This window comes from Musa acuminata, chromosome BXJ3-3, assembly GCF_036884655.1.
Source record: "Musa acuminata AAA Group cultivar baxijiao chromosome BXJ3-3, Cavendish_Baxijiao_AAA, whole genome shotgun sequence".
Classification (NCBI taxonomy): domain Eukaryota; kingdom Viridiplantae; phylum Streptophyta; class Magnoliopsida; order Zingiberales; family Musaceae; genus Musa; species Musa acuminata.
In genome coordinates, this window is record NC_088351.1 from 1,586,880 (window position 1) to 1,600,415 (window position 13,536).

Below are 13,536 nucleotides of genomic sequence, written 5' to 3' on the forward strand. Positions count from 1 at the left end.
CCACATCTTAAAAAAAATTTAAAAGGGTAGTAAAGATTCAATGAAAATTAATCTAAATAAGTTTGCATATTTTAGGAATATGCATTGGTTCATTGCACATCTAATTCTGAATATGTCCAATCTGATAACAATAGTTTTATTACTGGGGTTAATAGTTGTTGTGTCCAATGATTGAGCTTGACATAGATTTCTCAACTCATTGTGGTGATGTCCCCATCTCAACAACCAAATGAAGGAACCTTTGTGGGGCATATCACATGCTCCTCATAAAATTAGCATTTGGTACATCTGAAACCATGTGACACCACCTTGCTTTAGTTCCAACACAACACTCTATTGGCACATTCTATTACTAGCATAGCTTGTCTATGTCTCATTACAATACAGAAATAAAAAATACAAAATCTATCTCACCATTATACAATGAAAAGGAATAAAGCTTATAAAAATCCAGTACTCATATCACACATACAAGAGTTATAATAATTTAGATTCTCACAGTCTCACAATGCACTAGTCCATGGTTGATCTAACATCAACCAAGGGAACATGGAATCTTAAATTGGAAGAGACCATACTAGATCATGACCATAAAATATTGTTTTATGCAACAGGTGTTGAGTAGTTGTAGGTGCTCACAACAATAATTCAGGTATGGACCATGGCCACCATGATGTTAGATAGTATCCACGCTTCTACAAGCAATACTTGACCATGAGATTGATAGCTGGATTATTGCTGCATTCCTGGAGACATGCTAGTCTTCTACACCATCATATCAATCTTTGGTGAAGATGTCATAGCAGCCTCAAGCTCCTGTCAGGAAAAAATTACTCATTTTCCTATCACAGCAATTGCTGGAGAACAATCAATGAACCACAAAGCTTGCATCACCTTCACCACCTCAAGATGCATCCTAGAAACCTTGCGTTCCTTGTATCGATGTAGTGAACTGTCCAAAGTTGGTGCCAAATTCCTAGTCAAGCAATATTAAGCATGAGAGGAAGATCCAAAAAACTTGTTGACTAGTAGAAAGAATCTTGACAAGGGGAAATAGACAAAAGTGTTGTTTAGAGAGCATCTTCATCATGAAAGCACATATAAGGAGATGAGAAAATGAAATAAACTGCCTTCTATCATGTGAACTAAATGTGGAGACCTAATTAGCAAAGTTCAATGTGACAAACAGCAACAAGAAGGGTCAAGTAGTACTACTCATTACAGAGCTTTCATTTGTCAACTTAAAAGTCCCAATTCAATGATAATTTTGACAAGAATAGGATTTTTTTTTTTTTTTGTCTGTTAATCAACAATGTAAGATACAATTGTGATAGAACTAATCTTGAAGAGGTATTCATTGGAATGGAAGAATAGCCATGATGTTACCTCAGAAGATTCTATCTCTCTTTCTTATTTGTTCCATTTTGAATTTTGTTAGCTTTCTTAGGGCCTCACCAAGTGAAGCTCTTAATCCATCATTGCTGATTTACTTGCAATTTAGGGGCTTGCTTGCCTGATCAACCTGCAATCCAGCAGTTGCATTGGCATGACTACCAAGTATTTTGGACATTACAAGTACTGAATAGTTAGTCTTCTAGTCCATTTATGGACATTACAAGTATTTGGTTTAGTTGATCAATAGTATCCCATCCAAGTTTCAATTTCTTATCAATCACTTGTTCTACCATTGATGAGCACAACTGCAGAAAACCTTGGTTCAATTTCATATCCTTTCCGGATTTGACATATATTCAGCTCCCATTTTGATCTCCACAAGAATAAAGCAATATGGTTTATTGCCAACATTTTATCCTGCATAAAATCTGTAATATTTATAGTAATTTATGCTTTAAATGTTTACCCTGAATATTCCGGATTACAATCAAACTCAAGTTAATACCGTTCTCATCCCATCATTTGCTAGGAAGGAAATCCAAGGTTGATCCCTACACTCTGATAGAAAAAGATGTGCATAAAATTTTCATCTTATATGACACAAGTTAGTTAAAGCATTATAGGATTTAAAGAACCCCTAAGAATTAGAGGGTTACACATGAGGAAAAAATTGACAGTTTAAAAGGGAAGAAAGAAGGTTGGAAGTGATAAAGGAAATTGAAATTATGCTACATGGTTATTTTAGAAATAGATGACTATCAAAGCATGTAAAGGATACTTAATTATTGTCAATTCATAATAACCTTAATGACTATGTTCCCCGTGTCCTTAAGGATTAATCTGCGGCATAAAAATTCTAAGACATGTCATTATTCAAGAATTGGATTAACATACACAGATGGTAACATCACGGTTATGCCTGAGTAGGCATCAGAAAATGTCCTATGCCCTCACCTTTTTCACATTATTTAGCCCAACCTGTGATGGTCATGTTTCTATTCTAGTATCAAGTTATCAGTTAATCTTTAGTTAATTATGTCATGACAAAGTGCTCCACAATTCAGGGAAAGAAATTTTAGAACATATTATTGCAAGTGCAGTGGTGATATATGCTAACAACATAAATAACAGAAAAATCTAATGCCAAGGCAAATGTGAAAAGAAACATACTTGTAAACCCTGTTTAACTCATCTGCAGCACCAGAATCTCAGCTTGAACCAAGAAATGGAGAATCCGTTTCCATATCACTTTCTTCTTTCTTCCCTCTTTAACTCATTATCAGTGTTGAATAAGAGGACATAGAACGATCTACACCACAAATGCAAATCAAGTATATAACTTTTACCATAGATGGCAATCTTAATCTTCTTCAGCTAAGCTCAAAATTCAACATAGAACATTTTCTCATTGCAGTTATTTGCATGCATCAATGCTTTTATATTCGTGCCCATCATCTATTCGTTTTATTGCCATTCTACATTAAAAAATAATAAACTGAGGAATAATTCGACAGAGAATACTAAATTTGATTGGTTTCAACAATGTCAAGAGCTAATCAAAGACTCTTCAATCAAATGAGGCTGAAGATGCAATTGATTTTTTCAAATAACAAATATGATGGAAATTAATATTTTTCTAATTAGATTCTTCATTTTACTAATGGATTATATTATTATGCTATCAAAACACAGATTATTATGGGAGTCTCAGACTCCAGTCAGGGAGTAATGGGCACACGGGATGCCTAATGAGGGTTTTAAACCTCAACCTTATTGGAATTAGACCTTGATATACACCACCAGGATAACTGGTTGTTTGTAGGTGGCACACAATATCAAGAACACCATGCAAAATTGCCCATTTGTTTTATCCTCATTTATCTAAAAGCTAATCATACTCTTCCTATGGAGGATCTCTCATGATAATGAGGCATTGCCTAATATAACAGAGAATGATCGTCACAGTTTTGTTTATGATTTAAGAGTTTGCCTAATGAAAATTCCCAACATCCATATGATCAAAAGGTTATGGGGAACCACTCGCACGACCAGACCTACAATTCAAAGCCATCATATACATTGCACTGGTCTTGCTGTGCTTACAAAATCCAGTTGAAAAATTTCTGAGACATCAGCAGCCTGGAACATGTGCCCAGAGAACACAAATCAAAGTTTTTAATAAATTAACATAATGAAAAATCCTCCCCATCGAGTTGTTTTTTTCTTATGAGAGAGCCTCACAGGATGAGAAAGTTTCAGGAGAGACTTTTCGGGACACAAAATATCCGTCCAAAAATCCAAATCCAAGGACAGGACGGACTTACGTCGAACAGTAGCCGTGCACCGTCAAAACTCTTACAGGATCAGTACTCAGTAAAACAGTTAAACAGGCCAACCTCTGAACAAGATTTTTAGCTATTAATCACAGAAACCTAGGCAATTTCCAATGTTCCAAACGAAATTATGCAAAAGAATAAGACGAACATAGAAATATCTTTACCTGATTTAGTAGCAGAAAACCATTCCCCACGTCCACCAGATTATGATGGGGCATGAGAACCATACAGCTGTGGTGTTTGGCTTCCCCTATGCTCAAGATCCAAAGTCAAATCAATTAATTCCGTGCATAAGGAATGATGAAGGATGGATATTTTCCAAGACAGATAGATGCGTTGTCTTCGATAGCAAGTACATTTTTATCTATATTCTGTGCCATACCACCACCATCCATTGTAGGACTAGTGCTACTGTTCCACATCGAGCCAATGCATCACATGTTCCTTGAACAAGGAGTTCTTACTCTATCTATCTATCCTCTCATGTGTCCCTTCAGATATATGTCATCCCTCCAAGAAACTTAGGTAAATGAATTAAAATATATATAAATATTAAAATCTTTTAATGCGTCAAATCCTCTTGATCATTTTCATCGGTTACTTGATTCATCGATTACTCAACATGAAATTAAGAAGGATAATTACAAAAGTTATTCTTTTTAAATATATATATATATATATATAATTTGATGGACTATTATTGTCGATGACACTTGGAATGGCGCAATAGGATAACTACGTTGACTCCACCTCGAGCGCCGCCACCGCCGGGTTCCACTTCCCCGTAGACCAGAACACGTTGACCGATGGAATCCGGAGCTTGCAACCATATTACTTTGCGCGTTGGGGCGAAGTAGTGGAAGGCCACCTTCCCATGAAGCAGATATATTAATCTCCTCTCTTTAGTCTCCATTGCTTCGGCATAAAGAGTACTGCTTGATCTCCCCAACGATGGTGATATATGTAGACTCACGTTGCTGCTGCATTGCCTTGTAAGTCACCATGGGAAGCGCTGAAGAGAAGAAGGCTTGGCGTCTGCCGGTTTTCTTCCGATCGAAGCTGAAGGTCCTGCTCCTCGTCGTCTCCACCAACCTGCTCTCTGTCTACTTCTTCTCCGGCGCCAACTACGCGATCGTGGGTGGTTCCGATGCACTTGCGCGGGAGCTCAACTCCACGCGGTTGAAGCTCTCAGAGAGCCGCGAGGAGCACGCGCAGCTTCGGCGCCGGCTGGAGACCGCCAGCGGCCTCCTGGAGGCCCTCCTCAGTGAGCTCGGCCGCCGCCACGGCGACCAGGCGGCCTCTGACGATCTGGACGGGTGGCCAGATGAGCTCCTCGGGGAGCTGAAGCTGGCGGCGGGGCCGCACAAGCTCCCCCTGGGCTACAACCACAACCTCGGCACCGATGAGCTGTTCCCCACGTTGGGGTTCGCCTGCCGGCTGTTCCAGGAGGAGCTGACGAGGTACATGTCGTACGAGGTGGGGAAGGAGTGCCCGAGCGACGGCGCGTTCGCGCAGCGGCTGATGCTGAAGGGCTGCGAGCCGCTGCCCCGCCGCCGGTGCGTCCCGGTGTCGCCCAAGGGCTACGTCGAGCCGGCGGCGCTGCCGGAGAGCCTCTGGTCCACGCCGCCGGACACCAGCGTCGTGTGGGACGCGTACGCCTGCAAGAACTACAGCTGCCTCGTCAACCGCGGTCGCGGCAGGGGATCCCACGACTGCAACGACTGCTTCAACCTGAAGGGGCGGGAGAAGTCGCGGTGGCTCGCTGACGGCGGCGGGCTCGACTTCGGCATGGACGGCGTGCTGGCGACGAAGCCGAAGGGGACGGTGCGGATCGGGCTGGACATCGGCGGCGGGAGCGGTACGTTCGCGGCGCGGATGAGGGAGCGTGGTGTGACGGTGGTGTCGACCACCATGGACTTCGACGGGCCGTTCAACAGCTTCATCGCCTCGCGGGGGCTGCTGCCGATGCACATCAGCGTCGCCCACCGCCTGCCCTTCTTCGACAACACCCTCGACATCGTGCACTCGATGCACGTCCTCAGCAACTGGATCCCGGAGCCGATGCTGGAGTTCGCGCTGTACGACGTGTACAGGGTGCTGCGGCCGGGCGGGCTGTTCTGGCTGGACCACTTCTTCTGCACAGGGGAGCAGCTCAACGCCACCTACGTGCCCATGATCGAGCGCGTCGGCTTCAACAACCTGCGTTGGGTCACCGGCCGCAAGCTCGACCGGGGGATCGAGAAGAATGAGTGGTACCTATCGGCTCTGCTCGAGAGGCCCATGACCACGACGAACACTTGATTGACCTCTTCTTCCACGAGGGAATCAGAACAGTGCAAAGATTAGAGAGAGGCATTAAGGGAGTAAACTGTTAGCTTCATCAGCAATTGGGACATACGAGCTCAGTAGAAGAACTCGAACTTGTCACTGTGCTTCCAGTTTGCCTTCGTCCATGTACTTCTCTAAGGAGTTCACTATTGTTTCTACTATTCTTCTTCCCCGCACAAGTATACAATGATTTAGGCGTACTTGTGACATCTAAATTTATGTCTAGAATTTACATGTTATTACTAATGAACTTAATAACAAACAATGCGAAGAACATTATTACTTTCATCAATTATATATGAATTAGGAAAATAAAACCAATTTTACATAAGAAATTAATTTTTTTTAATAATCTTTATAGTTGTTGGACTTTTTTTTTCATATGTTTGTATGTTTATGACAACCAACTATATCATTCATATTTGATATTTATATGATATTTTTAAGTAATATAAGATATTAGAGGAAATTGGATTGTATGACAAAAACTAAGAAAATGTAATAGAGTAGACACTCAAATAGATTAATAGATAGATTAGTAGAGTCTTTTACGTTATTATCCTTCAACAATTTTGTAAATAAAAATAAATTCAAGTTAAACTAATTAAATAGGTCATCCAAATAAAACAGTTTAGGTTTATGCATTTTACATGTTCACCTGAGTAGCATCGGAAATGTGTCATCCAATGAGAATCAACAAAAAAACCCTTTATGACCTTAACATTTTATGTTCCCTACATCTCATTATTTTTCTAGAGTTATCAATCCACTAATATCAATTCAATTCATCTTGACTTAAGCATTTGACAAATATCACAAATTAAATTTATATAAATTAAATCACAGGAAAAAAAAAAGAGTTAATTAAGAGAATACAACCAAACTCACATTCTGTATGATCACTTGAATGTTCATAATTTCAATTAAGGCTTGAAATGTTTCAAGACCTTGGAAGAACCAAGGAAAATAAATAAATAAAACAAAAGTCCTAAACTTGTAATAGAAGAAAAATATTCATAATTCTGAATTTGGAAGAAACAAATAAGCACTCTCAATTTTGTTGAATTCAACTTTCTCAACTAAACTATTCATTGACTGTGAAAAGGATTTGATTAACTGTGAATCAAGGTCGTATAAAGGTCATGAGGTGAGAAATAAGATGTGCTATCCACATTGATGCTCGATGAACAGCAAGAGCAGATAATGTAAAGACAGTCCTATAAAGAAAGGGATTAGGCCAAATCAAACATAATGGATAAGTGTGTAGATTTGAATCCTTGTACAAACAATTGAACAATTATGCTTGCCGAAACAATTTTAAAAAACAGAAAACAACGGAAAAGCAGGTACTAGAATTCGGCTTGGAATTTGATTCTCTAAGACAACTGCACTGTCTTAAAGGCCTATACATGCAACCTACAAACCCTTGATAATAGAGAGAAATATCAAGCATACAAATATATTTGATCAGACATTGTCAACTGGCATATGACCCCTTGATAATAGAGAGAAAGGGCATACTCTAAGATCGAAACACAAATATACATATCTAGGCTACATGGCATTACCAAATAGTATATCCTGGATAATCACTAACAGCAAATCAGCAGCAGCCTCAGAAGATGAAATCTTGGACAAGAGTAAAACATGCTAATGGAGACTACAGATAAGTTAAGGTAATGGAGAAACAGTTGGCTGTAGAATCCGATTTCCTGATCTCAAAATACCAGTCAGAGGTGACAAACCTTGTCTAATCATGCACTTATCCATAATGCTACAATAGACATATTTTAATGGATAAGCTAGAATTCCAGTTTGGCAAACATGGTTGATGGTGACTCTGTAAAGGTGGGTAAATACTGGAGCCAATCTTTCGCACAAAAGAGAGCCTCCACTGTCTCTGGACGTAAGGAACTCCGATACTCATCAAGTACTCTGCTTCCAGTCCCTGAGCCAAAAATGGAACATCCTGTACCCACAATGGACACTGGAATGCCTAATATGTCTTTAGACATCTTGGATAGAATTGGATACTTGAGATTGTTGAGCTTCCACCAGTTCAGGATTTCAAACCCTTGGATACGTGGGACAAGGGACTCTTCTAAGTACTGGTCTAACTCGGACTTTGTTGCCTGATTCACTGCCGTCTCAGAAAGATAGATATCAAAGTCTAGAAGCCCATCTCCCATGGGATTTGGAGTTGTATGCGGATTGTTGTCATTGCCATTTACATGGTTGGCCTCCCCTTGATCTATATATGCAGGAGTCAGAGGAAGTGGCTGCGCAACATACTCGATATATAACTCATGAATACTATCATTAACCACCTTGACGTATCTGGCAGAATCTTCACCATAAATCTTTGCGAAACTGAACTCAACAAGCTTCATCTTGAAACGAGGGTCCATCACCACAGCGAGTGCCAAAACAAGGCTGCAATCTTTCCAATATTTGTCAAACTTTTCATGCATCTCCTTAGCTATGCTGCTCACCATCAGGTCTTGACTCAATGTTGCATTAGTCAGTTCTAGCTGGATTTTCCAAGCTTCCTGGAAAAATATATTTGCAGTTTGATCTATTGTCGCCATGACTGTGTTTGCAGATTCATACAAAAGTTTCAGATATGTGCAAACAACCTCCACCTTCTTCCAGTCATCAGCTGATGGTGCTTCATTATAGTTATCGTCACATGTTTCTAAGAAAGTGAATGCCTCTTTGTATTCCAAGGCAGCATCCAACATGATATAAGTCGTGTTCCATAATGTTGTAACATCAAGAGAAAGAGCTTTTGTACCAGGAATTCCAATTTGTAAGGCAATCTCAGAAAATTTTTCTTCACGAGCTGGAGAAGCTTTTACAAATTTCACACTCTCCCGGATGTTGTACACAATACCATGAATTGAAGCAATCACATCCTGGGCAACTACATTCAGGATATTGGCATAACAGCGTACAACAAACAACTGACCTTTCAGCACAAGTGTGTTCTTGTTCGAGAGATGATCTCTAAGATTAGCACTATAGATGTCATGTGATGAACAATTGTTGTCCAGAGTGATAGTGAACAACTTAGTCTTCATATTCCAATCTGAAAGACTAACACTAATAACTTCACTAAGAGCATTTTCTGAATGAGGAGACGCTACCATCATGAAATTAAGCATTCTTCTATGCAACTTCCAGTCAAGGTCTATGTACTGCCCACTAAGGCAAATATAACCAAGAGTCTGACTAGTTGTCCACAAACCTATAGTTAGGCTGATCCTTCCAGGTAAAGTTCCTAAGACCTGCATGAGGTTAAGCTTTTCCTTGTGATATACAGATAAGACTTCACCTTCCATGGCGTTGACATCAATCATCTTAAATCGTGGTTGGATACTTTGAACAAATGACAGAAATGCAGGGTGTTCAACCATATGAAGTGGGTATTCATGAACAATTATCATCTTTGCAAGATATGCGCAGCTCTGTTCCTGATCAAAAGCGTACCCAAAGCTAGATGTTCTGTAGCGTCTTTTGGTTGGCTCAATTGTATCTCCATCAGCTTTTGTATCCGAAGTAAGAGCAAGCTGTTGCTTTTCCAGATTTTTAATTTTGGGACAGGAACCCAGAGCAATGTGTCTTTTGAGGTGGCTAGTACCTGCTACTTTTGAGCCATTACTGTATGCGAAGGTTTGTTTGCATAGTTTGCAGCAAGCCCGTGTACAACTACCGGATATAGTTTCAATAGTAAAGTGTTCCCACACCATTGACTTCTTTCTCCTGCGCCTTGAAGTTGGTGGTGTTATTTCTGTGTTCATGGGCTCAGCATCACTAGCTTCCATTGTTCTGCATAAATTAAATATACAATAGTTTGCTTTCATAAAGGAAAATGATATCATTAAGTCCAATTCATTTAGCGGAAATCTAAATAGCACAGAAATAAGGGTTTCATGACTATACCAATACAACACTGTGACATAATTTCCAAACCTTAAACAATCCAACATAATAGATAACAGAAAAAGATCTTTGAATCATTTACGATACAATTATCTAATATGAAACTACAACAGAAGGTCCTCAATTCACATAAGTGAAAAACACGATGTTTGTGTGGACTAAGAATAAAGTGATCATATACGATAAACATAACAAGTAGAGACTCTAGAAGATCAATATATGACTACAATATTTGACAGACAGACCTTTTTACCAGAAAAAGAAAACCTTTATTCGATGTATGATCTTCATGGATGGGAGAAAAAAAAATTAGCTGTGATGCATGCAGCATTTCTTACATAGATGGAATGATGAACAGAAAGAAGTCGAGATGCAAGATGCTCCCTTTGCCAAGAATTATGAACCTGAGATGGCATCAGGCATTGCAATGAAAGAAGGTGCAACTTATATGGACAACAGAGCAATGATTAGAGCTAAACAAAACTAGAATAAACTAGAAAAAAGTCAACAGAGAAAATTACGTGGGAGAAACAAATCATTCAAATTACTAGGAACATCAAAGATAATGGAAGTCGAATTCTACTACGGCAAACATATATGAAATAGGAAGTGAAACAAATAAAACTAGAAGCACAATGCTAAAATAAATAAATAAATAAATAAATTATATTATTGTGAAAAGATTATTCAACACCCAAAAAACCCAAAGGTTCCAAAGATGAACATATTATAACTATAGCAGATTTCAAGAGGTTCTGTGCAGTCCCAAAGCCAGATGATCTTTCTCATTGAGGCATTCTCCAAAGATATCAATACGTGGATTTTCTGAACTTGAGTTGCAAAATACCAAACATAGTTCATGATTAAAGGCAGATAGGATTTTTCCAAATTAACAATAAATAAATGTTAACAAGCTTCAAACAGTTGACTACACCACCCATTTCACAAATTAAACAAATAACAAAAAGGAATGGCATGTGTCATAGAAATGTGCTTTTAGTGAGAAAGTTAATGAAGTAAATTGAGAAGCTATAATATTTACGGGAAAGATTTCGATATAAGTTAACAGTCCAATTAGATGAGTGTAACATGAATGATACAATAAAAAAGAAAAAACGATGAATGATATGGTATCCACTTATAATTCATAAGGTAAAAGATTGTGATGCCTTTACATGCAACAGTAATATAGCACAACAGAAATGCAAACGGTGCTGCCATAATATGGGTCAAAAAGTTGTTAAAGACCTACCACTCTTTTTGGATAACTTTCCAGTTCGATGAATCTTAAGGAGAAAGGACAAAGATTAAAAAGTTCAGCATCCTTTGCTTGTTAATAGATGATGATAAAAAATAGCATGCAACACAAAATTCTTTGTTTCCTTTTCTATCAGTAAAAAGATAAATCCTCACAACATCAATCAAGCCCACAAGGGCCATTTGCAACTGGAATGAGCTCCTTTCTGCAACTTTTGCATTGATACACAAAATATTACGTGATGACAAAAATTTAAAGCTCATTCACCGAATAAATTTGCTTGGTTAATGTTCTGAAGATACAGACCTGTGTAAAATTGACATACCAAGCCCTGCACACCAAGACAGTGACACAAAGATTTGATTTCCAACTACTTGGGATTTAAATCCCTATCATTATGAAGCATTGTAAGGCAGGCATACACAAATGTCACTGCTTCCTTGTCTTACTTGGAACCAAGAATTATGTCAGTGCTTCATTTCTTTTCTCTGGAACCTTGTTCAACTTGGATAAGCGTAAAGAGTTTAAGATGACTTCATCAAATTAATAAGAGTTTGTGCAGTGTAAACTGTACTGCTACAGACAATTGTCAAATACTTCACTAACATATTAACTCGTCGAAAAAAATTATCCATCTGACATGCTTTTTAATTGTTTAAACAGATCCCTAGATGGAATGCTGAGCAATTTCTGATTTAACAGTTAATTTAATTGGACACTTTGAAGAACTAAGGTAGCAGAACATCATGAGACACACAAAATGTATGACTCATAACTGATACAAGACAAAAAGCTGCTTACACCTGTGTTTTGTACAAATGAGGACAGTTGAGAACTTGGAAACTGACACAAGAATTACATCTAGAATAAACATTAAACAGTTGATAATAATAAAGTATCAACTTGGGCGATCTTTCTTCCCCTAATCATCAAATTTATGAAAATTTGATTCTACAGATTACTACCAGGTGAGATATGAAATAAATCCATTTCTTAATGAATAAATGCTACATTACGCTGGAATACCATCATAATCATGACTAAAAAGTTGTACACGATTGCAACCAAACTCAATCACGTGAAATCCATTTCTCATCACAACTTTATACACTGTCCGCTTATGCAAAAATATTTTTGAACTATGCAGCTTCTCTTTTCTAAAGAGCGCATGATCACATATAATCTCAACAATAAGAATGCCGCCAAAGATCTACATTACTTAAACTCCACCCAAAACCGTAGCAACAGACAGCAACAGATCATCAAAAAAGTTTTCCCACACAAAATCCCTTCTTGAATAGATTTATATTTCCGAAACCTCAAGCGTAATTACCTTATGACCAGTTTCAAAAAATACGTTATTTAATAGATTTATATTTCGGAAAGTCTACAGAGTAAAACTTCAAACAAACACCAAACCAAAGAATAAGAATATACCTTGCAGCTAAACACGAAGCAGTAGGATCGCAACAGAGATTGGAAAAACCTGAAAAAAGAAATCCGCTGAACAAAAGAATATTTTACAACGTGACAATCTTTTAATGCTTACCCGTAGCTAAAAACACAAGCAAACACATCAAAAAAGAATCTTTCGAGGCGTCTCACAGTAGATCACGAAAGAAGCAGCAGGAAACACACAACCAAGAAACACTCTAAAACAACAAGAAGATTTCCTAAACGAAGTGACACAAACATAAAATAGCACGAAACACCAGTACAACTCCAAATGAAGAGAGATTTACGCCAGAAGGATTCATGGAAGAAGGAGAAGAGGCATACAGTCAGGAACCCGCCTTAGATCCCTCGAGAGGCTTCGAGAAAAGCAATATGTGGAGATCGCCCGGCGATCTAACGGCGGCGCCGCCCCGGGGCGAGGACGGCGGCGAGCGGCGGCCGGGATTCGAGTGATAGGGTTAGGGTTTGGGCCAGCGCTGGAGGAGGAGCCGGGCGCCGCCCTCGGTTCGCGAAGCCTTAGGGTTTACCCATGGGCCGAACCCGTGGGCCTCCTTTTATACCTCTCCCGGTTCGGTTCTTGTGGACCGGCCTATGGGTTCGATTTGTTGGTGGTGCAAAGGGGGGAGATCGGGTTTGATTAGGTTTTCTTCTCTACGTTGAGATTAGTGCAACATGAACAAAATTTTGGGATGGGTTGATGGCATGATGATAAAGGGTGATTTGGGACCCAATGCATGACTGAGCCTTTTATCTTACCCTATTTAATTGATCTGTGCTCTCTGAAGTGCGATTCTATAAGGATCAGAGGCCATCAGCACTTGG

The 13,536-nt window shown here is 39.1% G+C and overlaps 2 protein-coding genes and 1 long non-coding RNA gene across 9 annotated transcripts; 1 reads left to right on the forward strand and 2 right to left on the reverse strand.

Moving 5' to 3' along the window:
* Positions 1-464: 464 nt before the first annotated feature.
* On the reverse strand, positions 465-4,122 carry LOC108952368 (uncharacterized). The gene is made up of 4 exons (XR_001977190.2): positions 3,896-4,122; positions 2,566-2,704; positions 895-976; positions 465-816 (listed from the first exon to the last, which is right to left on the reverse strand). It is a non-coding gene; the product is annotated as an uncharacterized LOC108952368 (long non-coding RNA).
* A 494-nt stretch (positions 4,123-4,616) lies between these two features.
* Positions 4,617-6,334, forward strand: LOC103977090 (probable methyltransferase At1g29790). Its single transcript, XM_009392509.3, has one exon. The coding sequence runs from the start codon at positions 4,734-4,736 to the stop codon at positions 6,030-6,032; it is 1,299 nt and encodes a 432-aa protein (XP_009390784.2). The 5' UTR covers positions 4,617-4,733; the 3' UTR covers positions 6,033-6,334.
* Positions 6,335-7,492: 1,158 nt separating this feature from the next.
* Positions 7,493-13,253, reverse strand: LOC135581030 (zinc finger BED domain-containing protein RICESLEEPER 2-like). 7 transcript variants are annotated; one of them, XM_065144028.1, is made up of 3 exons: positions 13,053-13,253; positions 12,697-12,745; positions 7,493-9,887 (listed from the first exon to the last, which is right to left on the reverse strand). In XM_065144028.1, the coding sequence occupies exon 3, from the start codon at positions 9,881-9,883 to the stop codon at positions 7,862-7,864; it is 2,022 nt and encodes a 673-aa protein (XP_065000100.1). In that variant the 5' UTR covers positions 9,884-9,887; positions 12,697-12,745; positions 13,053-13,253; the 3' UTR covers positions 7,493-7,861. The 7 variants fall into 7 exon arrangements, with proteins under 7 accessions (XP_065000100.1, XP_065000096.1, XP_065000097.1 ...); XM_065144024.1 differs by having other exon boundaries at positions 13,039-13,253; XM_065144025.1 differs by having other exon boundaries at positions 12,697-12,762; positions 13,039-13,253.
* Positions 13,254-13,536: the final 283 nt, after the last annotated feature.

What these genes read in the sequence shown, in the direction of transcription:
- LOC103977090 (XM_009392509.3), top strand. Translation starts at nt 4,734, where the DNA reads ATGGGAAGCGCTGAAGAGAAGAAGGCTTGGCGTCTGCCGGTTTTCTTC.
- LOC135581030 (XM_065144027.1), bottom strand. Translation starts at nt 9,883, where the DNA reads ATGGAAGCTAGTGATGCTGAGCCCATGAACACAGAAATAACACCACCA.